This window comes from Rattus norvegicus, chromosome 8, assembly GCF_036323735.1.
Source record: "Rattus norvegicus strain BN/NHsdMcwi chromosome 8, GRCr8, whole genome shotgun sequence".
NCBI classification, from domain to species: domain Eukaryota; kingdom Metazoa; phylum Chordata; class Mammalia; order Rodentia; family Muridae; genus Rattus; species Rattus norvegicus.
In genome coordinates, this window is record NC_086026.1 from 29,073,385 (window position 1) to 29,101,192 (window position 27,808).

The window sequence follows — 27,808 nt, forward strand, 5'->3', positions numbered from 1 at the left end:
TGCCTATTTGTTTTCTAATGAGAGAGCAGGGAAAGATGTGGATTTGCAAGGGTGGAAGAATCTGGAAGGGGGGAGGGAACCATAATTCAAAAAAATTGTATGACCTCCAATCAGTTTGATCTTAAAAAAGAAAAAAAATTTCAATCACAGTAAAAAAACAAAACAAAACAAAACAAAACAAAACTCCAGTCGGACACAGCAGCTCTGTTCTGTGAACACATTAGTAATAAATTCTTATTCTCACTTATGGGATAGTTTCTAACAGTGCATCCATGTACATTTAGATATGCATGAATAAAGAAAAAACATAAGTTATAAAGGCATCGTATTCAAGAATTTATAAATAAAATTTTATTAAAGGTTGATATTTGTAGTGTATTTTGGTTTTATTTAATTTTGTTTATTTTTTTAATTTAAAAATTCATGACAGGGTTTCTTTGTGTAGTCTTGGTTGTCTTGGAACTAGTTCTATAAGCCAGGCTGGCCTCAAATTACAGATTCCCAGACTCTCGCTCCCAAGCACTGGGGTTCAAAGTGTGTGCCACCACTGCCTGGCATGTGTGTTGGTTTTTGCATGAAATCTCTCCCACAGAACTTGAATTCAAATATGAGCACTGATACAAACTTTGGAAGGTAGTGTCTAGTTAAATTTATATAATCAGGGTGACACATTAGAAGATGTAATAGGTACATGGTCTATTCTTTGGTCCATTTCCCGACATGATGTGCGGAATCTCTTCTATCACAACTACTGCCACCACAGTACTGTTCATATTGCTCTGGCAAAGTAACCATGAACAAAATCCTTTGAAACCACAATCCAACACAATTACTTCAAACTTCATTTGTGTCTGATACTTACAGTGACAGAAAGATAATAAATAGAATAAGTTGCAATATCTATCTATCTATCTATCTATCTATCTATCTATCTATCTATCTATCTATCTGTTACAGTCTATGCATCTCACTTACGTATACTGAACATCCAATCAGAACTACACACATACAAAGGCATGCACCATGCCACTTCCACCTTCCTCCATTATTACATCGTATACAAAGTATACATGTTTCCTGTATTGTCAGGCTGAGTGCTCTGGAGACAAAATTTGAATACATATAATAACATATAGAAAAAAACCATGTCATGAGAAGAAATTCTGTAGGAAGAGATGTTAATTAGCATTGCTGGTTTTGTCTACTATGTTCACTAACTTCTACCAAACTAGTTATGAGAAGAAGAAATGCCCAAAGAAGCAGCTTACTGTCCAGTGGCTGGGAATATCGTTGTGTTTATTTGGTAGCATCATGGAGTTGGGATGCTTCATTTCCATCTCAAACAATTCCACCTGGAAATTAACATGCAACGTACACAGACTGATATATACAGAGTTGCACGGAAGACAATTTTCACTAATCCAAGATCTCAAGAGCATGAATCAGTATGACCGTGAATAGGAGAACTGGCCACGATGCTAAGAGTTCAAAGTCAGTCTGGCCTGCATATGTAGATCTGGTCTCACTGTACAAGGTGTGATTTCACTGACAGTGCTCAAAAAGGCATGATCGATTTTTTGCAACTTCTTCCAGACTGCTTATACTTTTCAAAAATAGGCATGGGTGTTGAAAATCCAGGTGATGTGTAAGAAGTCTCAAACCCAGAAGAACAGGAAATGCATGTGCTTCACAGGCACATGTGACTGAACCACAGTCAACCTCAATTCAGTTTCTAAATCCAAACGTGTTCTCAACCTTCACACTTGATGTCATGCTTGCTAAAGTGTGAGTGCTGCTTTTCTAACCTGTGGACTGATGGGGTTTCTACTGTGTGTGTCTACAGCTCAACACTGAAGTCCTTATACTGACGATGTAGTGTGGCCCCTGTACTCTCTCATATCGCACTCCTGTGCTTTACTGCATTTTTGTTGTGTTTCTGATGTCAGCTGAGTTTCAAGTACTATTTAAAAAGTCGCTGCATTCTCTTATGGTGGGTTTTGGTTCTTTTTTTTTTTTTTTTTTCGGAGCTGGGGACTGAACCCAGGGCCTTGCGCTTCCTAGGTAAGCGCTCTACCACTGAGCTAAATCCCCAGCCCCTTATGGTGGGTTTTATTGCCACTTAACATTTCCTCACTTTTTTCATCACAGAATTTCACTGTAATCCCTAAGCTGGCCCAGAACACACTCTGTTAAAGAGGTTGGCCACAAACTCATACTGATCCCTACAATGCTGCCCCCCTGAGTACCCGTATTAAAGCTGACCACCACCATCTGAGCTTTCCCGTCTTTTGATTTCATGGCTTGCTATGCTGTTGAACATCAGGTGCAAATGAGTCTTGCCAAGGTCACCCACAAGAGTCAGGATGAAAAGCCGTACCTGGCTAAATCATTTGCTGTATACTACTATACCTTAGGAGTTTTCCTGCAGACTGAGACCTGACTTAGGTATTGAAAGTTTCCATGTCATATATATTGAAAAAGTCTGGATAAGATTTCCTGCCCACTGAATGTGCACTTTATGATTTTTATAAAAATGCTCTAGTATTCTTTATATTCAAAGGGAAATTCACCTGTATATACTACATGATGTCACAAAAGATTTGAGCACACAGTTTTCACATTCCCTAAATGTATTGGTCTACACATGGAGATGAGCTAGAGACTTTTCTGACATCAATGGTTTCTTGCATGTGTCTGAATTCTCTGAGATTAAGTCTAACTTCATGGTAAGTTTTTAAGTGTGTTCTCTGATGTCAGTTAAGGACGACTTATTAAATACTACTGTCTCCTATATCTTCAGGGTTTGTCATCTGTATGAATTTTTAGATGTCGAGAGAGATCTGACTTGGTGTAAAAACCTTTCTGGCACTCCATACATGTATACGGTTTCTCACCTGTGTGTGTTCTGTGATGCCGAGTGAGTTCATATTTGCACTGAAAGGCTTTCCCACAGTCTTTACACTCATAAGGCTTCTCCCCTGTGTGCTGTCTTTGATGGACAGTGAGCTGTGAATTGCAGTAGAAGGCTTTTCTGCACTCTTTGCATTCGTAGGGCTTCTCGCCTGTGTGTGTCCTCTGATGCACTGTGAGGTCTGACTTGCGGTAGAAAGCCTTCCTGCACTCCGTACATCCATAGGGCCTCTCGCCTGTATGAGTTCTCAGATGCCGAGTGAGGTCTGACCTGCACTGGAATGCCTTCCTGCATTCCTGACATTGATAAGGCTTCTCCCCCGTATGGGTCCTGTGATGGACAGCAAGCTGTGACTTGCAGTAGAAGGCTTTATTGCACACTTGACATTCATAAGGCTTCTCCCCTGTATGGGTCCTGTGATGGACAGTGAGCTGTGAATTGCAGTAGAAGGCTTTACTGCACACTTTGCATTCGTAGGGCTTCTCGCCTGTGTGAGTCCTCTGATGCACTGTGAGGTCAGAATTGCGGTAGAAAGTCTTCCTGCACTCCTTACATTCATAGGGTTTCTCACCTGTATGAGTTCTCAGATGCACATTGAGCTGGGACCTGCTGTAGAAAGCCTTCTTGCAGTCATTACATTCGTAGGGCTTCTCCCCTGTGTGGGTCCTCTGATGCACAGTGAGGTGAGACTTGCAATAGAAGGATTTCCCACACTCTATACATGCGTGGGGTTTCTCACCTCTCTCGAGCCTCTGACACGGTCTGAAGGTCGACTTAGAATAGAAAGCCCCTCTAAATTTTTTACAGTTGTATGGATTCTCGCATGTGTGGTATCTCTGGTCAGTGCTATACTGTGGCTTCAGATAAAATGCTTCCAAACATACTTCACATTCATAGGACTTTGTCCCTTGATGGATTTCCTCATGAATCTTCAGTTCTGCCTTAAGATAAAAAAATTTGTTACAGTCCTCATATCCATAGGAGCATCCTGTAGACTTTACTGTCTGAGCTTTGCTTGTCGTGATTTCCTAATGAGATTTCAAACAATGACTACATTAAAATATTTCGCTCCACTGTTAAATATAACTTCATTTTCTGAATTTAGTCAAAGAATGTTATCTCCCATACACTGTAAAGAAACTTTGCTTCCTAATCTGCACCTTGACTTGAATAAATGATGCCTCATCAAAGGATTTCCCGAATTTACTGAGCTCATTACAGCTCCCCGGAAATGACAACTTCTGTGTTAAGAGCCCCCCTTTGTAGGTTTTCCTTGATTATAAATAGTTAAAAAGACATGATTAACTGCTGTTAAGGATACTCAGAGACTTGGGCTAACTGAAGGGTTTCAATTACTAGCCTACATCTTACCAGGTTCACCAATGAGAAGTTCATCTTTCCATAGACTAAGTTTCTGAGAAAATATTTCTAAAATAGTTTCCACTCTTTATATTCAACTATGAAATACAATTTTGAGAGACTTGGAGTTAGACAGTTACTTGGTTGATGGACAGTTGGGAGAATGGCTCTAACTAGGTAATAAAGATAGTGAACTTCCAAGATGGCAGCTTCTTTCTCACTCTCTTGATTTGAATAAAGCATGGCAGCTCTAAAGAGAGGCCTGATGGGCTTCTTTGCCTCTAGTATGGCCCCTTGCTGATGGATCTCCAACAAGTTCAATAGTGGATCAGAACATGTTCACACCAAAGCATTGGCTCTATTAGCCATTCTTTGTTTAGACTGAAAAACCTTAAGTTAGGGGAGGGAGATCCCTCAAACACCCTGGAAACCCCTGGACTCTCAATGAGAAGCTGGGCTTCAGGCTTCTGAGTCCCCTCAGCTCTGCAGAGGTATTTCTCCGTGTGCGTTGTGTCTCCTCACCCTAATGATAACGTTTGCTCACTGGTTGATTTGTCTGCTCTGTCTGAGACTTCCTTTGATGCCAATTGTTTTTTTGTTTTGTTTTGTTTTTTTTTTTTTTTTTTTGGTTCTTTTTTTTGGAGCTGGGGACCGAACCCAGGGCCTTGCGCTTGCTAGGCAAGCGCTCTACCACTGAGCTAACTCCCCAACCCCCGTTTTGTTTTTTTGTTTTTTGTTTGTTTTTTTATGCTAATTGTTATACTCATGCTGTTTGCTGTTTCCTAAACTGGAGGAGAAAATGAACCCAGTCAAGAACCCTACATATAGCCACAGTTTATGCCCACATCAATTTTACTTACTTCAACCAGTTCTTCATTTGATGTACGGCTGTTGATTTCAATTTGCCAGAAATGTCTGCTATCATTTTCCTGGATGGTATCAACCAGGCTATTCCCTTTGTCGATACCTGAAAATATTTAAAGATTCAATTTCTATGAATTAGACACAAGCTTTATGAAATTCAAACACAAAAGCAAAAGAGTGCCTTCTTGAATCACGCTTGAACTTTTTTTTTTTTTTTTTTTTTTTGGTTCTTTTTTTCGGAGCTGGGGACCGAACCCAGGGCCTTGCGCTTCCTAGGTAAGCGCTCTACCACTGAGCTAAATCCCCAGCCCCACGCTTGAACTTTTACGATATCCTCTTAGAACTGTACATGTCCTGGTCTTCAGTGAACTGGAAAGAAACTGTACACGAACACATACTGAGGTGCTGAGTTCTAGCTCTCTGCATTGCTGTGCTGTTGAGACACAGGGCAAGAAAACTCTCGTTTCTACATGTTTCCCTTTCACCCTTCTGCCCGTCCGGTTTCTTTATTATCTGAATGTAGAATGTCTTCCCTTCTTCTACTAGCTATGTATCGGACTTTGGTGCTGCCATAATTCTCTTTCCCAAGTACAACACAGTTATGTTTCCATTAGTGTACTTTCTCTAACAAAGAACAGCAGGATCCTCTCAGGGCTTTGTGGGACTTATTTTTATGAGAAATGTTGCCTGTGGTTGCCTATACGCAAAGGAATTTAGTTACTTTATTTTTTTACATGTCTTCTGTAATAGCTGTTTGAAATTCATGGAGTGCTTCTGTCTGTGCTTGTGAGGTTTGAATAGGAATGGCCCCCACAGGTCATGTGTTTGAATGTTTGGCCCATGGAGAGTGGCACTGTTACATGTGGCCTTGTTGGAAGAAGTGGGGCCGGCCATGAGGTTCACCCAGCATGGCTCACAGTCCCTTGTGTAGCCTGAAGAGCAAGATGTAGAACATTAGCTCCTTTTCTGGCATCATGTCCTCCTGCACACTGACGTATTTCCCATCATGACAAGACTGGTCTAAACTTTGGAATAATAATCCAGTCCTAATTAAATATTTTCTCTTATAAGTGTTTCTGTGGTCATGGTGTCTCTTCATAGTAGTAGAAAACCTAACTAAGACCATGTTTATTGTAGCAATTCATAATGTTCTCTGGTTTTGACTTTGCTACATAGAATAATCTTGATTGGCAGGGTTTGTTTGTTTGTTTGTTTGTTTTTCCCCTTGGGCTTAAAACACCTAAGACTATACATTCTGAAATTCAGTTTCTGTTAAGATATCAAGTATGGGGCTGGAGAGATGGCTGAGCGATTAAAAGCACTAACTGTTCTTCCAGAGATCCTGAGTTCAATTCCCAGCAACCACATGGTGGCTCACAACCATCTGTAGTGAGATCTAATGCCCTCTTCTGGTGTGTCTGAAGACAATGACAGTGTAGTCATAAAATCAATAAATAATTATTTTAAAAAAAGATATTAACTATGATAGTACACATATATCACCTAGCAAAGTAACGATGTATCATAAGAGCAAAGTAATGATATGTCATAATGAGACAAGCAACATAGGGATGCTAATCAGGAGCAGAGGGTGACATATGAAAGGAAAGTATTTTAAGAGTAGATACATTTGTGTGCTTACTAAGTATCATGATAATTGCAAAGATAACCAATAGTCAAAAGGACATTGAGGAGCTAAAGTCAATAAATATCTAACTTAAACCAGACGGTGAGAAAAGGAAGAAAGGAAGCACCACTGTGCCCCGGGTACAGTCACCAAATTATTCCCAAAGAAAAGACACTCTTCAACATCACAAAACTGGTAATTTAATGCAAAGAACTTTGGGACAATGGAATAAACTGATTGTCTGGTCCATGAGACCAACTGTCTCAAGACTGGGCTTAGCCCAGGATGACCAACATCTGATGCCTCTGTTACTATTCTCTCTTGCTTGTAGCATTCACTGACCTGAGAGGTTCCAGACCGAGGTTCCTGCTGTACTCACTGGTCCAAGTCCCTGTTCTAAGTTTAAGATCAACTCAGGTTTGACCATGCAGTGCCCTGTGAAAGAAACATAATGTATAGATTGTGTCCATCTACTGATAATCTACGCTAGAAGGCAACAGTTACACCTTGGGAACTACACGATGGTGAATGACTCAGCAACTGTCTTCTGTCTTTCTCTCCTCCTCCTCCTCCTCCTGCTCCTCCTCACACCTCCTCCTCCTGCTCCTCCTCTACCTCCTCCTTCTCCTCTTCCTTCTACTCCACCTCCACCTCCTTCTCCTCCTCCACCTTCTTCTCCTGCTCCTCTCCACCTGCTCCTCCACCTGCTCCTCCACCTTCTCCTCCTCCTCCACCTCTTCCTCCTCCTCTTCTTCCTCCACCTCTTCCTCCTCCTCTTCCTCCTCCTCTTCCTCCTCCTCCACCTTTCTCTTCTACTTGTTTATTTTGGTGGACTGGAGGCTGCACATGCTCAGAGAATACTCTGACAACTGAGCTGTAACCCCAGCTCTATGTAAATTACAAACTGTTACTACAGTAGGTTTCACTCATGTTTTCTCCATGATTGGAATGTTGTCCACGAGGGGCTTTAACTAATGATTTTAAGAAACTTCGAAAGGGAGACTGGTTGGTGGCACAGTGGGCAAAAGTGTGTGCTATGCAAATGTGAGGACCTGACTTCGAATCCCCAGAATGCATTTAAAGTACTGGCTTTGCTGCACACTTACCTCCTGTAACCCAGTGCTAGGGGTAGGGATGAGAAAATAATGGCAAAGCATTTACTCAGCGAGAGAGTAACTTCTAGACTATCTAAGGACCTCACTTACCTGAAGTCGGGGAAGAAAAAGAGCTCATTAGATCTGGACAGATAGCCCGAATTGACAGTTCTCAAATACGATACAAAGATATGGTCACAAGAAAAAACTAAATATGATTTCCCCAAAATGACCTATCCCCGGACTCTAGACAGAATATTTTTATGATACAAAATGAAAAAGCAATAAAAAAAACACTTCACAAATATATGGTAGCACTTATATTAAGGCAGCCACTCAGAAATACTATGATGGTTTCTAAAATCTGAAACTAGAACTACAATAACACTATCCTGTGGGGGAAGGAGCGTATACTAAAGTCTGATTCCCTAATTGGGTTCTTGATTGTGTCAATCGAGAAGGCAGAAGCCAATTCCTGGGAAAAGGGAAAAGGTGGGGTTTCCTGGCCAGAGAGGAAGAGAAGGGACACAGGGAGGGAGGAGGCTTTCTGGCCAGGCTGTGGACCGTGGAGGATGCTGCGGGCACGTCTTAGGGCAGCCAGAACCAGCAGTTGGCTGAAATAGGTTAGCTGATAAGAGCCTAACTGTTGTGCTACCTGGCTAGTTTTAAAATAATGAAACTGTCTAGTGCTTTCCTTCTGCTCAGCTAAGGTGGGCAGGGGAGAGAGAATACGGGGTGGCTGTGGGCGGCTTGGCAAAGCTAGCTGGGAAGAACGGGCAATTTGGGAGTGAGGCCAACAGCAGAGGTCAGAGCGCTGGCCGAACTCTGGCAGCCACCTGGCAATAGCGTGCTTTTTCAATTACATGCAACTCTATTATAAGCATAATTTAATAAAGGAATGTCGGTGGAGAAATGTGGCAAATGTAAATTCATAACAATAGAATATTCTATCACAGTGACAGCATAAGGGATCAACACCATCTTTTTTTTTTGGTTCTTTTTTTTTTTTTGGTGGATCAACACCATCTTTTTTTTTTTTTAAATTTTTTTTTTATTTATTCATTTATTATATATAAGTACACTGTAGCTGTCTTCAGATACACCAGAAGAGGGCATCAGATCTCTTTACAGATGGTTGTGAGCCACCATGTGGTTGCTGGGAATTGAACTCATGACCTCTGGAAGAGCAGTCGGGTGCTCTTAACCACTGAGCCATCTCTCCAGCCCATCAACACCATCTTATAACGCAGGATGTCCTGGCACAATCACGGCGATGAAATGAGCAAACTCCGCAGATCTCTGGGTCCGTGGATGCTAAGCAGATAGGTAGCACTCTCTGACAAGACTATCCTGAATTTCTCGGCTGAGATTCCAGTCTGGACACAGGTTTGCCCAAGTGTAGGTTGGTAAATCTGTGCATAAAAACTAACGGGGGTTGGGTTTATTGTTTGTTTGTCCAGTGGTTGGCTTTTTGTTTTGTTTTGGAAATCTGAGAGTCATTTACTGAATAAATCCAACAAACCTGGATATCTACCAAGCGTTAATGAAATCTATCTTTGGGCAATAAAACTCTATCCATATTTGGAGTGAACACACTTTTCTTATGTCTCCCTAGGAGTTTTCAATATGCAGATGAAGTATGTCAGGCACAAGATGAAAATCCTCCATGTTTTCATTATACTGGCAAACAAAACGTGGCCTCAAACAGTAAAAACAATACTTAGTACCGTGAGGGAACGATACAGGGATGGAGGGGTGGAAAAGGGAAGGGGAGTGTTTCTTGGAATATTAGGAGGGGAGGATGTTCTATAACATGTGTTCTGCATTTCTACAGCAAGCATAAGGATGCCGCCCACTGAGGATTTCAAAACAGCATCCGAGAGATTTTTGATGCTCCCAGTACAAACAAGTGCTCCCAGAGCTCACACTCTATCGGTTAACATCAATCTGATCATTATACACTACATGCGTGACAAGGCCACACTGTTCTTCAAAAATTGCCATGTCAATTAAAATGTATACTATCAAATCAGTATTAAAAGTAAGCAACACCTCTACGGTTGGTACCACTGAGATTTACACAGGAGTCGGACTCACCCAGGAACACTAGGCTCCTGTAGTTCTCCAGCATCACGTCCCTGTACAGGGTCCTCTGGGCAGCATTCAGGTCCTGCCACTCCTCCCAGGTGAAGTCCACAGCTACGTCCTCGAAAGACACCAACACCTGGAATGACACATTTGTCCCCAATCCTTAGGAACAGAAACTGGGAGTGCACTGTTTTATGTGTATCTATGTCCTATCAGTGCCATATTAAAAATGTAGCTTGTTTTGGATCCTGTATCACATAGAAAAATCAACACACAAATCTTATCTATGTGTTACGATTCCAAAAAATATGATTAGAAGTTTTCCAAGGGATTACAACAGAAACAAAAGTCCACAGATGAATACATATATGTGCATGGCTTGTAGAATTATGAACAAAGATATATATAGATATATATGTATATGTGTGTATATATACACACACACCCACACACACACACACACATAATCATGAAAAATGACATTAAATCTATAAAGTACAGACAAAACGATGAAAAGGCAGAGGTTGGGGGCTGTTGTGGTTTGCCCTGGAGTTATCTGCATTTTAATGCTAATTCCACTGCCCCAAGGACAGCTGCCCAGTCACTACTCAGGACTCAGGTGACTTCACCAGAACCTTCTCCCCATTGAATTTATAAAATACAAGTGAGGGGCAGGTACAGGATAGAAGGAGGTCTGTCATTGGATGAGAAGGAAGGATGGGCAGGAGAGAAGTTTAAGGAAGAGGAGGAGACTGGAACGGAAAGGAAAAGAGACAGGAGGGAGAGAGAGAGAAGCTGTGGCAGGACAACAATGGAGGCAGATGTTAAGATTCCGCTGTGTAATTACAGGTTGTTATTAATGTTCTTAAGGGATGGATGGTACTGGGCTTTGTATGTTTAGGTGGGCAATTATCTTATCAACTGGGCCAAAGGTTATTGTGTTGTGTGTTCTTTCATGTGACGGTTTGAGTGTAGGAAAGTGTGCGGCAGCTGGAGACAATGGGCCACCGCGGAGTTGGGATGTGTTTCTGCCAAGATATCCAGCAGATGCCTTGGGGCACTAAGGTGCCAGACCTAGTGGGGACAAAAGACAATTATACTTTTTTCATTTTTTGTATTTTTACAACAACAGGGGGCTGCCGCACCCGTGTAGCACGCTACTGTGATACGGGGCATGTAGAGAGGGACAGGCCCCTGAGCTTGATTCTAGGAGCCTGGTGAGGAAGAAGCACAGTGTGAAAGATTGTCACGCTGAGGCTTCCTCGGTATGTGATAACTAAACGTCAACTCTGAATCAATGTGGGGGTCCAGGGTGTCTGTGGCAGTGCTCACCCATGCTGCAAAGGTGACTCTGGCGTAGCTGTTGTGAGAGCACACGCATCCCCTTCCCAACATGGTCCCATCAGAGCACTCAACTCCAGGAAACACGATGGCCCGAAATGCCTTGGCCCACAGGTATGTCTTAAAACTGCAGGGTTTTTACTGCAAATGTATTTCCCTCTCTCTCAGAGATGTGATGAGGAAAAGAAAGCATTTTCCATAGCCTTCATTTAAGCATCAAAGTAATGTATATTGACATTGTATTGTTAGAAGCATAGGCTTGTTCATTTCTGAGTATGCAACCGTGCTTTCACATCTAATGTTAAATTATATGCACAACAAAGAATTATTTTAAAATAACTTCTTTTTTATTTCTCATCAGTATAAATGCTTGAGTCATCTGTATCATAGACAAATATCTTAGATGAGTAGTGGTCATGCATGGAAAATGACTTAAATGCCCTAATAGGAAAGGATTGATTTTTCCTTTATGTACACAAACAATACATATCTTGCATAGCCCAGGTCCTCCTGAAAAGTGTACACAGATTGGATTGACAGACTTCTATATTCTGTATAATTTACAGAATAACCATATAAAAATGATTTATAATTATATAGTACAGTGGGCCAATGTACTACCTAATTATAAAATGATTGCAAACCACCTAATGTCACCCTGCGGAGTCAAGGACGGGCTACCCAAACTGCTGTGCCACTCAGATGAGTCTACATGAGTCAGGAGCACAGGCCAAACCTGGGCATTCTGTCCATGTAATGAGAGCTTCCCCTGGCTCCCTCCCAGGAGATCAGGGTAGAAGTTAAAACGTACTGAATTGTCCCTGGAAGGAACGGCCAGCATCGCTTGCTCACTACTTGTCTAATAGTTAGGGTCACTATTGCTGCAATGAAACACCATGACCAAAAAGCAAGCAGGGGAGGAATGGGTTTATTTGGCTTCAGATTTCTACATTGCTGTTCATCACCAAAGGAAGTCAGGAAAGGAACTCACACAGGGCAGGATCCTGGAGCCAGGAGCTGATGCAGAGGCCATGGAAGGGTGCTGCTTACTGGCTTGTTCTCCATGGCTTGTTCGGTATGCTTCCTTACTGAACCCAGGTTATCAGCTCCCAGATGGCACAATGGGCAGGGTACTCGTCCATGGATCACTTACTAAGAGACTGCCTTACAGCTGGATCTCATGGAGTCATTTCCTCAACTGAGGCTCCTTCCTCTCTGATGACTCTAGCTTGTGTCAAGTTGACACAAAACCAGTACACTGCTGATGCCAATACTCAAGCTTTTATATGGCTTGTCCAAAGGAGTGAACAGGGCAGAGTGAGGGGAGAGCTCCAGTAGCCTGATGCATCTCAGCCCTTCCTCAGCCTATGCCCTTCCTAGTCTGCAGAGTGCATCAGCTTCAACAAAGCCTACTGAGGGAATACAGATTAAATCCCCAAGCCCTGGAGGAAAGGGGCCTGGGTGCATGCCAGTCTCCATGGAGCTCAGACGAGGAAATGATTTGGGAGGATCATGTGAGCACTTCCATGGTCTCCAGTCCCTAGCAGTATGACAGAAGAGGAGAAACAAAACAGATCACTGCGATTTCTTTGGTGGCTCAGTTGTGTGGGTCTGATCCATTTGGAGTGGGCAGATATGGGTCTCATTTACTTCTTCTATATGTAGACATCCAGCTTTGCCCAGCAACATTTGTTGAAGATGCTGTGTTTTACCCAAGTATGTTTTGGGCATCTTTGTCAGATCGGAGACGCCTGTAATCACATATAGTCGTGTTTAGACCTGCTTTGTTTTACTGACCTATATGTCTGTCTTCACACCAGTGCCACGGCTCTCTAAGATTGCTGTGGGGATTTCTGACTGAGATTCTGCAGAAGCTGTGGCTTCTAGTAGGAGGGCCATCCTCATACCTTTAATTCTACTAACCCATGAGCACGAGCACGGGGGTGTGGGGGTGTTTCCATTTTCTTTGGTCTGCTTCAATGTCTTTGAAAAATTTTTTAAAGATTTCATGGTGAAGACTTATTTCATGGCTTAGGATTATTCCGTGTGTGTGTGTGTGTGTGTGTGTGTGTGTGTGTGTGTATGTGAGAGAGAGAGAGAGAGAGAGAGAGAGAGAGAGAGAGAGAGAGAGAGACAGACATTTGTAAGTGGGAGTGTTGCTCTTATCTCTTTCTCAACCTCTCTCTGTGGTTGATACGTAGAGCAGCTACTGGTTTTTTTTTTTTTAATATTTATTTATTTATTATGTATACATCATACAGCTTTCTGTCTGCATGTGTGCCTGCAGGCCAGAAGATGACCCCAGATCTCATTATAGATGGTTGTGAGCCACCATGTGGTTGCTGGGAATTGAACTCAGGTCCTCTGGAAGAGCAGTCAGTGCTCTTAACCACTGAGCCATCTCTCCAGCGCCCGCAGCTACTGGTTTTAAGTTGGATTTTAATCCTGCCACTTTTCTGAAAGTGTAGAACTCTGTAAAACTTTGTAGAATTATTGGCGTCTCCTATGTAGTATATCATATCATCTGCAAATAAGGATAATTCGACTGTTTTCCTCATTTGCTTCCCGTTAATTTCATGCTCTTGCTCTCTCACAATCCATGTAGAATGCAGTTGGCTGTAGGTTTGTTGTAGTTTATGTTGGGGTACAGCCCTCCTAGCCCCACTCTTTTATCATGAAGGAAATGAAGGAAGGCATGCTGGGTATTGCCAAAGGCCTTTCTGCATCTACTGAGATGACCGTTTCACGCTTGCATATGCCTTTGTAAGTTACCTTCAAGCGGAGGGAGGGAGGGAGAGAGAGGGAGAGAGGGAGGCGGGGAAGGAGAGAGAGAGAGAGAGAGAGAGAGAGAGAGAGAGACAGACAGACAGACAGACAGACAGACAGACAGACAGGTATTGGCATGCTTTATCTAGCAAAACTACTTCCACCTCCACTGGAGACCAAGTGTTTGAAAGCGTAAGCTGATGAGGGTTTTTCTCATTCAAACCACCACAGCATCCATCTGGACCTGGATATTTGTGAGTCTTGTAGATTTTTAGTCTTTCAATCTCCTTACTTTTAGGGATTTGTTTGGGTTTCATATCTTCTCTTTAACTTTAGTGGTTCAGACAAATCGAGGGACTCATCCATTCTTTAAGCTTTAGGTTTGTAAAGTATCCCCTTACAATATTCTGAATTTCTTTTCTGTCTGTTTTAATGTTTCCCCATTTATTTCTGATTTGATCACTTGGGTCCTGTTTCATTTGGTTAACTGGGCAAAGGGTCTATCAATCTTGTTAACCTTCTCAAAGACTCAGCTCTTAGATTTGTCAATTATTTGTATTGTTTTCATTACCTATACTTCACTAAATTCTTCTCTGATTTTATATTGTTTTTGCTCATCTATTAGATTTGGTTTGTTATTCTTTTTCCAAATTCTTGAATTGTATCATTAAATAACTTATTTGTGCTCACTCTTTTTATGTGGTTTTTGTTTGTTTGTTTGTTTTACTAGAATTTATTACATCAAGATATAGAGACAAGCTAGTGTCTCGGAAACAAGTTGTGTTTTCTGTGGAGAGTTAGAGCTGAAGAAGTGCCACTACCCTGTCCCCTGGAGCACAGAGGGTGGTGAGTCCCAGATGCCACTGCCCTGGTCCCCTGGAGCACAGAGGGTGGTGAGTCCCAGATGCCACTGCCCTGGTCCCCTGGAGCACAGAGGGTGGTGAGTCCCAGATGCCACTGCCCTGGTCCCCTGGAGCACAGAGGGTGGTGAGTCCCAGATGCCACTGCCCTGGTCCCCTGGAGCACAGAGGGTGGTGAGTCCCAGATGCCACTGCCCTGGTCCCCTGGAGCACAGAGGATGGTGGGTGAGTCCCAGCTGCCACTGCCCTGGTCCCCTGGAGCACAGAGGGTGGTGAATGACACCAAACTTTTTATCCTGCTGGACTTCAGTTCTGCTTTGATCTGCCTGTGACTGTGCCCTGACTCTTCTCTCTTGGAATAAGGAAGTATTTAACTTATTATTTCTTTCACAGAAGCCAATAGTGAAGTACTCTGAATGTTTAGAGAAGCTTTGGATGTTTTAAACGAACTGGAATTTTAAGGCGTGTGAATTTATAAAGACTCTGAAACTTTAAAAATTCAGAATGTTTTATATTGTCATATTAATAGAACATCTTGGTGACAAGAAAGGAAAGGTTTTAGGTTAACAGTGACATGTTTATGTATCAGGTTGATGGGGGTAAATTGCTCTCCCTAGCTGTACATCAACAAGACACAGCTAGGAGTCATTTTTAAAGAGGGAACCTCAATTGAGAAATTCTGCAACAAGATTTGTCTGTGAACGAGACTGTGATTCATTTTCCTGACTGATAATCGATGGAAGAGAGCCCATTATTGTTGGTGGTGACACTGCTGGGGCTGGTAGTCTTGGGTGGCATGAGAAGGCAGGCTGAGCAAGCTGGTAAACAGTATTCCTCCACAGCATGTATGTATGTCCTGCCTCAAGGTTCCTTCTTAAAAGTCCCTTCCCTGGTTTCCCCTCAAGATGCATTGCCATGGGGCAGGGAAGCTGAAATTAACCCTTTCTTCTCCAAGTTGCTGTTGGTCATGGTGTTTTATCACAGCAACAGAAACCCTAAGACAGATACTTCCAAGGCTAGCCTGGCACTCAGGCTGTATGACCAAGGCTAGGTCTAAGGATTGCGGATGGCACAGGCAGGAGAAGTTCCCAGGATTGACCAGGCTGGGATGGCCCACAAATACATTCTCTAAGCTAGACCTGAAGCTGAATCTATGTTCACAATTGTACTGGCTGGTTTTGTGTGTAAACTTGACACAAGCTGGAGTTATCACAGAGAAAGCTGAGTCTCAGTTGAGGAAATGCCTTTGAGACCCAGCTGTAAGGCGTTTTCTCAACTAGTGGTCAAGGTGGGAGGACCCAGCCCATTGTGGGTGGTGCTATCCCTGGGCTGGTGGTCCTGGGTTCTATAAGAGAGCAAGTTGAACAAGCCAGGGGAAGCAAACCAGTAAGTAGTATCCCTCAATGGCCTCTGCATCAGCTCCTGCTTCCTGACCTGCTTGAGTTCCAGTCCTAACTTCCTTTGGTGATGAACAGCACCGTGGACGTGTAAGCTGAGTAAACCCTTTCCTCCCCAACTTGCTTCTTGGTCATGATGTTTGTGCAGGAATAGAAACCCTGACTAAGATACCAAGTCATTGTCACTCACATGGTATCTTCTCTGTAAAGTTAGAGATGTTTTTTCTAATTAAGTTTTAAAACATTCTTATTCTTTGACAATTTCGTAGATATGTTACAATGTGTTTTATCTATCCAGCCAGCTCACCCTTCCACTCCCATTGAACACTACTCCATCACAACTTCATGGCCTTCCTCATTTTTAAAAACAATCCCATATGTGCATGGTGCTGGTGGTGGTGGGGAAATCCAGGGGAGCATGGGGCCGTACCACTGGACCCACCCCAGAAGAAAATTGGCTTTCCAAATTTCTTTATTCATGAAACCTTGATATAAATTATAGCCGTTTTGTAATGTAACTAAGACAGTCACAGAAGTCTCAGGCCTGTGCTCCTTACTAGGGATTCGCCACAGACTCACCATTTCCAGGTTCCAGGACACCCAGCGTCCTCACTGTGGTTCTCAAGGTAGCAGCATGTCACTGGGAAACAACATGGCATTAGTGCCTCTTGATCAAGATGATCCTGGTGAGAGATCACACAATGGTTTGTTCAGATCAAAGGCTATGGTGAAGATGGTGAAGATCCAACCTCTACAGCTGATTGGACATCCCCCCTCACTGCTGGACTAGATAGGGTAGTTCTGTTGATGTAAAAATATAAAAATAGGGGTTGGGGATTTAGCTCAGTGGTAGAGCGCTTGCCTAGCAAGCACAAGGCCCTGGGTTCGGTCCCCAGCTCCGGAAAAAAAGAAAAGAAAAAAAAATATAAAAATAAAAAAAAAGTATAGTTGTCTTTTACCTCCCTCGGTCCGCTTTTTAACTGGACAAAAAGGGGGAAATGTTGTGGTTTGCCCTGAAGCATTTTGATGCTAATTCCACTGCCCCAAGGACAGCTGCCTAGTCACGTACTCAGGAATCAGGTGACTTCACCAGAACCTTTTCCCCATTGAATTTGTAAAGTACAGGTGAGGGGCAGGTAAAGCATAGAAGGAGGCCTGTCATTGGAGGAGAAGGAAGGATGGGTGGGAGAGAAGTTTGAAGGAAGAGGAGACTGGAAGAGAGAGGAGAGATGGAGAGAGGGGAGAAGCCGTGGCAGGTGACGTTAAGATTCTGCTCTGTGTGTTTACAGGTTGTTATCAATGTTCCTAAGGGATGGATGGTACCGGGCTTTGTATGTTTAAGTGGGCAATTGTATCTTATCAATTGGATCTAAGATTACTGTATTGTGTGTTTTTTTATGTGAGGGTTTGAGTGTAGGAAAGTGTGCAGCTGGGATGTGTTTCCGCCAAGATATCTAGCAGACATCTTGGGGCACCGTGGTGCGGACCGAGTGAGGTAAAAGACAACTATACTCTTTTTTATTTTTTATATTTTTACAACAACATAGTTCACCCACTCAGACCCTGAGCAACAGTAGACGGCATAAACCCATGCATTGGTGAATGAAGCCAGAAAGACAAGTTCTTGCCTTCAGGAATTCTAAGGCGGGACTTAGGAGAGCCTGCAGCCATCGTCGAGGCCCAGTTAGAGGCTGGCTCACATAGATATCCTTCCTCATGTCTCCCAGGGCTGAAATTACAGACTGGTGTGCATCCCCGCACCCCCTTAACCAGGCTCAACTTGAAACAGAACAAAATTCTGCTGTCATTCTGAGACACTAAGGTATGCAAACATTTAATATTTTCATGACCTTTAGAAGAATCTTCTGTTCCTTTCGAAGGCAGTTCTTCCCCGCCCATAGTCAAATGAAGGTTGAGATTTTAAAGTCGGGGTTTTGTTTGAGTGTACAATTACCTCCCCTGGCTTCATCACCTAGAGAGTGCGCACTTCCACGACCAGGAAACACTTATGAGTCCTGCTCACAGGCAATTCAGACTCCATGTTGGAAATATTCTATGAAACACAGGCTCACTTCATCTTGGAGCTTAACTCACCTGAGAGTTCAGTTCATGTTCTTAATTCTCCTTCCTCCTAACTCCACACCCAGCGATCGTGCTGTTGATAACAATGTGACAGTTACAAGAGATCAGTCAGAAGGACCTGTGGGGTGAAGGCAGGAACCGGTCATCCAGGGTTAGCTCAAGCTCTTTCTTCACGTTTAGCACACTGCTCTTCTCTCCGAACGTTTCCAAGCATGTTAAGTCAACACATGCATTAAAATCCACTTGCTTGCTTCTTGCCAACACTTCCTGGCTTTCCTAGAAATATTTTAAAACCATACTCATATAAATTATATTCACTCAGGATTGTCTTTGCCCTCTTCTTTAAGGACTAGAATTTCCCAATACAGTTACAGATTTTAGATATTATTATTTTCAAGTTAAACATGATTCTCAAGTTAAGTTCATGTAAGATCAAGCATGTGGGATATTTAAATTTTATCTCACATATACCTTTTCCCTTAAAACCAATATTATTCATTTATAATACCTAAAGCATAATTCAAACTTTTGTTACTGCTCTCTATGAAAAGTCCTGCCTTACACATTACTGAAGAGTAGCATTCTGGGTTGTGCGAGCAAAACTGACCGAGCCTTACGTGAGCTGTTGAGATAAGACAGAAGTGACAGCAACAGCTACTGGACTCGACTGTATTTCACTGTCACTTAGTGAGGTGAGAAATTTCTCTGTATTGGATTATTTTTTGGTGGTTTTCCTTAGAGACAGGGTTGCACTTCATAGTCCCAACTGGCCTGGAACTCAGAGATCCTCCTGCCTTTGCCTCCCAGATGCAGGGATTACAGGCCACCATGCTTCATCTACACTGGCGTCTTTGAAGTAAGCTCAGTTATACCCCTGACACTGACATGGATTCTCATCAATAATGCTAAAGTCAGTGATATTAGTGATGCTTTGTCTTTGTGTGTGTTCATGTGAGTGTGTCTATGTGTGTACTCGGGTACCTGGACATATATGAGGGTGCATGCAACGTGAAAGCCAGAGGTCAACTTTAGGTGTTCGCCAATATTGCTCTCCAATGTGCATTTTGAAGCAAGGTCTCCTACTGGACTTAGAGCCCATTGATTTGTCTAGATTAGCTGTCCAATAAGCTCCAGGGGCCCTCCTGGGACTGCCTTTTCTATTTCTGGGGCTATTGACATGCCCTGGTGTCTCTGTACAGCATGGGTACAGGGATCTGAAAACAGACTTTCATGTTTCTCTTGCAGGCATTTTACTGACTGAGCCATCTTCCCAGTCACCACTACAAATCATTTTTACACCTATGTTCTCTCTCTTTCAGTTCCTCTACCCCCAGAGGTTGTTTGTATCTTGCCCAGGATGATCTTGGATTCTTGGATTCAAGAGAAATATAAGCCACGTATTGATATTAAACTTTAATTTGAATACTACTAAAACATTTACTTGTGATGTCCACGGGAATATATAAAGGCAATATGTTTACTATTGATTGGGTTAAAAGTGTGGCATGCCGTGGAATTAGATATTATCTACCATGAACAATAATGCAATGCTGACGTCACCTAAGACACCCACGCCCACTGAATAATGTCAGCCATTAAGTCACCAGCATCCAATTCTCGTCAGAAAAAGTTCACAAGAGGAACTGCACCTGGAGAGCCAGTAGATTAGTGTTTATGGTGTAGAAGAAGGAAATGGGAAGGTAGTGGAGGGACCGCCGATGGTTATAACACACTGCTGTGTTTGGGTGACGAGCATGTTCTGACAGGGACTTTTTTTTTTTTTTTTTTTTTTTTTGGTTCTTTTTTTCGGAGCTGGGGATCGAACCCAGGGCCTTGCGCTTCCTAGGTAAGTGCTCTACCACTGAGCTAAATCCCCAGCCCCCTGACAGGGACTTTTATGATGAGTGAAAACCACCTAACTGACTGTACGCTCTACCGGGGCACACTGTGGAGCAAGCAAGCTACTATAGAACTGCACTAGGAATTTTGATCCAATGATTTTTTACCATATTTGTAGTACTGATCTACATTTACACAGCAGGGAACCCATTACTATATTTTCGGTGTCAGTGGAATAGGAATTTATTTTCCTTAGGTATCTGAGATTTTACATTCTGATGCCTCTTAACATACAATTTCCAAATTTAGCAACCAGAAATTCACTAATAATGGCCCAGCTTGTCCAGGAACATGGATTCTATGTACCCAGGACCACAAAACCAGAAAAACGAGATGAAGAGCAGGATGGAGGGAGAGGGAAAAACGGTATGTTGTGGATTCTGAAACATACAGAATTGAACAAGAGTAACTGTGACAACTCTAGGCTGTGCAAACATTACAAAGAACAATTCACGTACTGACAGCGAGCTAGAGCTTGTGTCTCTAGAAAGAAGGAGGAAAACAAGGAGCCACCGGGAAGCAGCTGAGGAGAAAGAACAGGGAGCTCTATCAAAGAGGACTTCAGGACGGAGAGGGTGATTTACTACAGACAGTGCTGGTCACAGGTAGCTCTCTCAGTGACTCAGGCTGCCAGTCTTTTGGTTCTTTTTTTCCCGGAGCTGGGGACCGAACCCAGGGCCTTGCGCTTCCTAGGTAAGCACTCTACCACTGAGCTAAATCCCCAGCCCCTTAGGCTGCCAGTCTTGATAGCAAACTAGAGTAGTCTGGGACATGGTAGCTTAGATCTCATGGAGGAGTCTCCCAGTTAAGTCACTTTTTCTTCTCTTGGACCCTGGACCGAGATATAATGACACCAGGTAATTTCAGATTTCCCGCCAGTGACACTCACTCAACTTTATGCAAATCTCTGGCCAGAAAACAGAAGCAGAAAAGACACGTTAATGTACGTGCTTAAGACGGCAGTCCATGCGAGTCACAGTGAGGAAACTCACCAACGAGGCTTTAGATGAAATCCCTGAAAAACTCCGATGGTGATGTCACCTGTGACAGGGAGGGAGGCACAGCTTCACCCCCATCCCTATCAGCAGTCAGTAGGGGTTGGGGATTTAGCTCAGTGGTAGAGCGCTTGCCTAGGAAGCGCAAGGCCCTGGGTTCGGTCCCCAGCTCCGGGGAAAAAAAAAAAAAAAAAAAAAAAAAAACCACTAATACCTATCAGCAGTCAGTGGTCTCTGTTCATGTAAGACTAGGATCCAAGCTAGCACTCTTGAGACCCACAAATGAGCATTCCAGGAGGAGCCAGCATGGCGCAGACCTACAGACCTATCAAACACGTTTGCATAGCTCTTCCTTCAACATAGGGGTTAATTTTAAAGGTGGGAGGGCAATGCTCAGGAAAGAATAAGACAAACCCAACTGAGGAGGCCTATGACTGGGGGAGAGGAGGAGCCTGTCCTGACTCGCTGGAGCCCTCACTATCATAGAGACACAACCTCCTGTTCCCACTGCCTCCTCTGTGAAATCTCCGAGTTCATCTCTACAGTGACCAGGGAGACGTCCTCTGGCCAGAGTGGAAAAGTGGTAGTGAGACTGATTTCCTCATATCCAGTTACAGCCCTGTCTCCTCACATCAGACCACGTGAAATTGGGTAATTTGTAGTGTGCTTGTATCAACTTCAATATATTCTGATAGAAGATTCCAGCTTACTTCCAACACTGTTGACATTCTCTTGTGAATGGAGTCTGGCCTCCATGAGACTTTATCGTCTTGGAAATGACGCTATGAGTGGCATCCACCTCACAGCCCTGCTGTGGGCTCGGCTTCTGCTCCTACAATCACCAGCCTTCAGAATGACTCAGGAATACACTCTGCCACAACTCTCATTGCCACAGTGAAACTGGCCTCTCAGAAGACTCATCTCAAACAGAAGCACAACAGAACTCTCTTCTTGTGGGCCTTACTAATACCTCTCTGAAGAGGATACAGTAAGTAATGAACTTCAAGTCTTTTTACCTTCAAACACTTCCATGCATGTCCTACTCTCCAACACACTCACTCCCTTCTCCACTGTAAAACACTTTCCCCATCTTCCAGTCTCCAACACACTTTCACCCCCTCCTACTGTGGAACACACTTCACCCTTCTCTTAGTTTCCAACACACGTTTCCCCTTCTCTAGCATAGACCACACTTTCACCCCATCTGCTAGATCCACTTTATCTTACATACTATACTCATGCTCAAGGCTTCATCCTTGTTCCAGGATTTGAAAACTTGGGGAAGTTCTTCTGCTGAGAAGGGAAAGATTAAAAAGATTGAAGAGGTTCACAGCCCAGACGTCAGAAGCTGTATGTAATAGCATTTCTTGTTGGTCTTCTCTTATGTGAAACTGAAACAAGTGTGGCTGGTCAGACTATTCCCAACTAAACAGCTGTTGTGACATCATAAAACGTGGCTGGAAATCGTCCAATTCCTGTAGAGTGAGTACTTGGAAGCTGTCTTTACCTGATGTAGGCATTAGGCTAATACTGGCATTATAGAAAGTATTTGGTAGGGGCTGGGGATTTAGCTCAGTGGTAGAGTGCTTGCCTAGCAAGCACAAGGCCCTGGGTTAGGTCCCCAGCTCCAAAAAAAAAAAGAAAAGAAAAAAAAAAAAAAAAAGAAAGAAAGAAAGTATTTGGTAATGCTCATTCTATTTCGTTTCTTTCTTTTTTTAAAAAACTTATTTAAGGGCTGGCTGTGGATCTTCTTTAGAAGTCTGGTTGGATTCTGGGGTGAGCCAATCTGGGCCTGGGCTTCCTCTGTTGAAGGCTTCATCATTGCTTCCAGTTCCCTGTTTGTTACGGGCCACTTTAACTTGTGGTCTATTTTAGAGATGCCTCCATGGGCTGTGGAGCAAACGTTAGGTCTATTGGATGTACACGGTCATTTAACTCTGCTGTTTGTGTTTATTTTTGTGTAGATGTCCTATCTCCTTGAGTGGAATTAAACTTTGTCTTTAAGGACAGTGGTATGCATTTTTTGAGCGTGCCAGAGTTCAGTGCATTTATGGTCAAGATTGTGATGTCTTCTGAGTTAACTGTTCCAGTGACAAAAATGAAGAATACTTTATATCTTCTGCTTTGGTTGAAGTCTATTTGCTAGATATTAGAAGGGCAACATCTGCTTGCCTCTTGATCACATTTGCTTGGAATACTTTTACCAATACTAACTTTGGAGATAAGATGAGTTTGTTGTAGACGACAGATGGAGTTCCTGAGTTCACTCAACTGACCTGTGTGTTTTGATTAGGGAGTTGAGCCATTCATATTTAGTGTTGTTATTTCTTAGGTGTATTGGTTACTGGCATTGTGCTGGGTTTTTATTTTGGCTGTTTGTTTCTGTTGTATTCTTAGTAGATTTTGTGGTTCAGTAATTGTAGCTTCATTTGTTTTTCTATCTTCTCTGCCCATGCCTATTTCTCTCATCAGTGTAAAGTCTTGCTTCTGGTCTTTTCTGTAGGGCCATGTTTTATGGCCATGAATTGCTAGACTGCTTATATCATGGATTTTCTTTCCCTTCAACTACGGTTCAAGGTTTTGTAGAGTACAGTAGTCTAGGTTGATGCTCATGGTCTTTGAGACCTTGAAGTGCACTGTTCCAGAATTTTCTTTCTGGTTTTTAAAGTTTCCATTTTGAAACTCTACAAATACAGACAATGCAGACCAGTTTCCCAGAGATGGTGCCATGTTTAAGAACACACGTTGCTATTCAGAGGACTCTCCTTCAGTTCCAGGCATCCATAGGTGGGTTTGCCTTACAACCACTGTTAACTCCAGTCCCTGAAATCAGGGGCCTGCTTCTGGCCTCATACACACATGCACATGCAGCACGCAAAATACCATACATATAAGATAAAAACAAAAAAATCTTTACATCACTTCCTCATATGACATGAACTCTTCCCTGAATTGTTTACATTTACTGGGCGTCTCACCTACAAGTAATCTGAAATCAAGAGCTGACTTAGAGACACCAAACCTGTATGAGCTCTCTGCTATCCAGTCAGTCCCACCTTCATGTGGAGAGAGTTCCTGAATTCTTTACACTCACAGCCTTCTCCCCCAGAGCAAGTCCTACCTTAAAGTCTTTCCTACATTCCTTATAACTACATGTGTTCTATCTAACACACCACTCATTGACGGCCACAGACCTTTGACTTGCAGTAGAAGGCTTTCCTGTACTCTATATCCCTATCATTTCTCAAATGCACATATTCCTTGATGCAGGAATTTCAACTTGGAGTCAAAGCTTCCCGAATTCCTTACCTGCCCAGTACTTTCCCATGTATGTGTCCTTTGGTACACAGTAAGTTTTCATGTGCTGATCAATGTCTTCTTGCAGTCTATCTTCATACAGTTTCTAACCAGTGTTAGCTCTCTGATGAACATCAAGTTATGTCCTAAATTCTTTACATTCAGAAGGCTTATGGCTTACGGTAGGATGCTTTCCTACAGTCATTACATTCACAGAGCTCCTCGCTTACGTGACGTCTGAGGTGTACATACATACTTGACTTATGGAGAAAGGCTTTTCTGTATTTCCCTGTTCACAAGGCTTCTCATCTGTATGAATCTGTTGATGTCAAGCAAAGTTTGACTTCTTCAAGAAGCCTTTACATTCCTATGGGTTATGACTGCCTGGCATTTCTGACACACAGAGAAAGGGTTCTGGCCCTCTTCACGTTGCTAAGGCTTCCAAGCTGTGTGAATTCTCTGATGTACAGTGAGGCATGACAGGGAGTTACGTTTGCTTTCTTTACATTCACAGGTTTCATTCTATATGTGTTCTCTGATGAAAGGTGAGAGCTGATTTCAAATTGAATACTTCGCTACAATGTATAAATTCATATACTTCCCATCCTAAGATTTCTGATGGTGAACTGGGGCTGACCTACAATAGGAGGCATTCGGTCTGCCTCTGCCTCCCAAGCTCAGGGATTAAAGGTGTGTGCAGCCACCGCCTGGCTGAGTCTTTAGTTCTAACTGGACACATAAAAATTATTTAAAATCACTTATCCTCACTGGGCCATTTCCTAACACATAGATCCTAATGCCTTCTGAAGCACGGTTACTTATTGAAAGATTCCTCGGGCTGGAGAGATGGCTCAGCGGTTAAGAGCACTGACTGCTCTCCCAGAGGTCCTGAGTTCAATTCCCAGCAACCACATGGTGGCTGACAACCATCTGTAATGGGATCCGACGCCCTCTTCTGGTGTCTGAAAACAACTACAGTGTACTCATATAAATTAAATAAACAAATCTTTAAAAAAAAAAAAAAGAAAGATTCCTCAGAATAACTGTATTTACACTATCTCTCTCAGGTGTGAACTTACCATGCATCTTAGAATAGAACATTATCCCACACATTAACTTTAGTGACTTGCTCTTTACATTTTTCATGTTTTGGGCATTAAGTGCTTCTTAATAAAAGGACTTCCAGCCCTGATCGACTCTACTGGAGGCCTCTGGCATATGAACTCTTTTTTTTTTTTTTTTTTTTTTTTGGTTCTTTTTTTCGGAGCTGGGGACGGAACCCAGGGCCTTGCGCTTCCTAGGTAAGCGCTCTACCACTGAGCTAAATCCCCAGCCCCCCCACTGTGCTTTTAAAAAGAATAAAACCTGGCTCTTCTCAGCCTGCATCTCACCAGACACACTGTGGAGAGGCCCACATCCCTGAAGGGCTTCCTCCTCTGTGCTCAGCTCTGAAGGCAGTTTGAGAGCTCACGGTAACTGTTTCACCTGTGCCAACCATGTCTTCACTTGACCTACTGCTTTACTGATTCCCAGTCGCCACAAATCTTTCTCTTGATTTTCATGGCTGGCCTCAATCCTGGCATTCACTTTATGAACAGTGAAAATATTAAAAGCATCACCACCCCTGAGACAAGTACAATGTGCCAAATTTGTTACAGAATCACATCAAATTTAAATAAAATGAACAAACAATTCCCTAACTGTGGGTTTGGTTTACTTTTTCTTTTCTTTCTTTTTTTTTTTTCTTTTTTCTTTTTTTTTGGAGCTGGGGACCGAACCCACGGCCTTGCGCTTTCTAGGCAAGCGCTCTACCACTGAGCTAAATCCCCAACCCCTACTTTTTCTTTTCTTTTTTTTTTAAATAAACCTACCTTCCTTTCTTTTCTAAGGTTTATTTGTTTTATTTCTATGAGTACACAGTCATTGTCTTCAGACACACCAGAAGAGGGCATCAGATCCCATTACAGATGGTTGTGAGCCACCATGTGGTTGCTAGGATTTGAATTCAGGACCTCTGGAAGAGCAGTCAGTGCTCTTAACCACTGAGCCATCTCTCCAGTCCCAGACTGACTTTTGTCCTCTTCCTATGAGCACTCTCTGAGCTCTATGTCATAATCCTTGTATCTTTGAGTCACTTTACATACACTGAACGCAAGACGACATTAAGAGCTGTCTGGGTATTAGTGTTGGTATCATCAACACAGTTACACAGACTCATTAGGGATCAAGAGCAAGTGTTGAAGAACGTGTCAGCAAATGCCGAATTTAAAAAAGAAGGAAGACTGAGAATTTAGAGATCACTGACTAACCAAGAAAACCAACTCTACCAGTTGGTTCTCAACCTTCCTAATGGTATGACCTTTAACCCAGTTCCTCACGTTGTGGTGGCCCCCAACCACAGCGTTATTTTCATTGCTACTTCATAACTGTAATTTTGGCACTGTTATGGATCATAATGTAATATCTATGTTTTCAGTGGTGTCAGTCAGGTGACCCCTGCGAAAGGGTCATTTGACCCCCAAAGGGGTCATGACCATAGGTTGAGAACCACTGGATCTAAGTAGCACATAGTATTGAGATTTTGATAAATCTAAGAAAATATACTTCAACAGCAGAAACTTAGGGATATGTTAACATGGAACCCTTTCAGAAACTGCATAAAACACATGTTTTCACCACAGGACTAGCTATCTGCAGGAAAGAGTTTGGGTATAAAAAGAGCTCAACACAACCACTATATGATGAGCTCTCTTTGTGTGGATAGCCCTTGCCCCATACCCACTCACCGACTGGGCACGCATCGAATTGAGGCTTCGGCTGTGGTCCATGGCCTGAATCGAAGCCCCCGTTCAAAGATGAACTCTGGTTTAGTCTTGCAGTGTCCTGCAAATGGGAAATAACAGATCAGTTTTGCTCATGTGCTAAGTGAGGCCCTCTGATGAATGGTGACGGGGTCCACTCCAAAGACCACCCTATCACAAATGGATCAGAAACTTTCTTTTTTTTTTTTTTTTTTTTTTTCCGGAACTGGGGACCAAACCCAGGGCCTCTACCCCAGAAACTTTCTTAAGATAGTATTTACACGCACATTGTTCATTGGCTGGAATTTCACCCTCGAGTGGCATTAAATGCATGATAAATAACCCAAAATAAATATTTGGAGGATATTTAAGATAATAGATAATAAAAGAGAAAATATAACCAAATTAGAGACAGAACTCCATTAGG

General features: G+C 42.7%; 1 protein-coding gene across 14 annotated transcripts in view; it reads right to left on the reverse strand.

The window, feature by feature from the left end:
* Positions 1-328: 328 nt before the first annotated feature.
* The window catches only part of Zfp717 (zinc finger protein 717), a 35,821-nt gene continuing 8,341 nt past the window's right edge, over positions 329-27,808 (reverse strand). For 5 of the 14 annotated variants that reach the window (XM_039082263.2, XM_008766011.4, XM_063266370.1 and 2 more), the window contains 7 exons: positions 27,367-27,463; positions 18,402-18,665; positions 16,887-16,990; positions 9,953-10,079; positions 7,104-7,196; positions 5,131-5,237; positions 329-3,852 (listed from right to left, as the gene is read on the reverse strand). In XM_039082263.2, the coding sequence (XP_038938191.1) occupies positions 2,797-3,852; positions 5,131-5,237; positions 7,104-7,196; positions 9,953-10,079; positions 16,887-16,889 (1,386 nt within the window). In that variant the 5' untranslated portion in view covers positions 16,890-16,990; positions 18,402-18,665; positions 27,367-27,463 and the 3' untranslated portion in view covers positions 329-2,796. Of the gene's footprint in view, positions 3,853-5,130; positions 5,238-7,103; positions 7,197-9,952; positions 10,080-11,609; positions 13,036-16,886; positions 16,991-18,401; positions 18,666-27,366; positions 27,464-27,808 lie in introns of those variants that run through there. The other 9 variants (XM_008766014.4, XM_008766012.4, XM_063266371.1 and 6 more) reach the window with 4 other exon arrangements.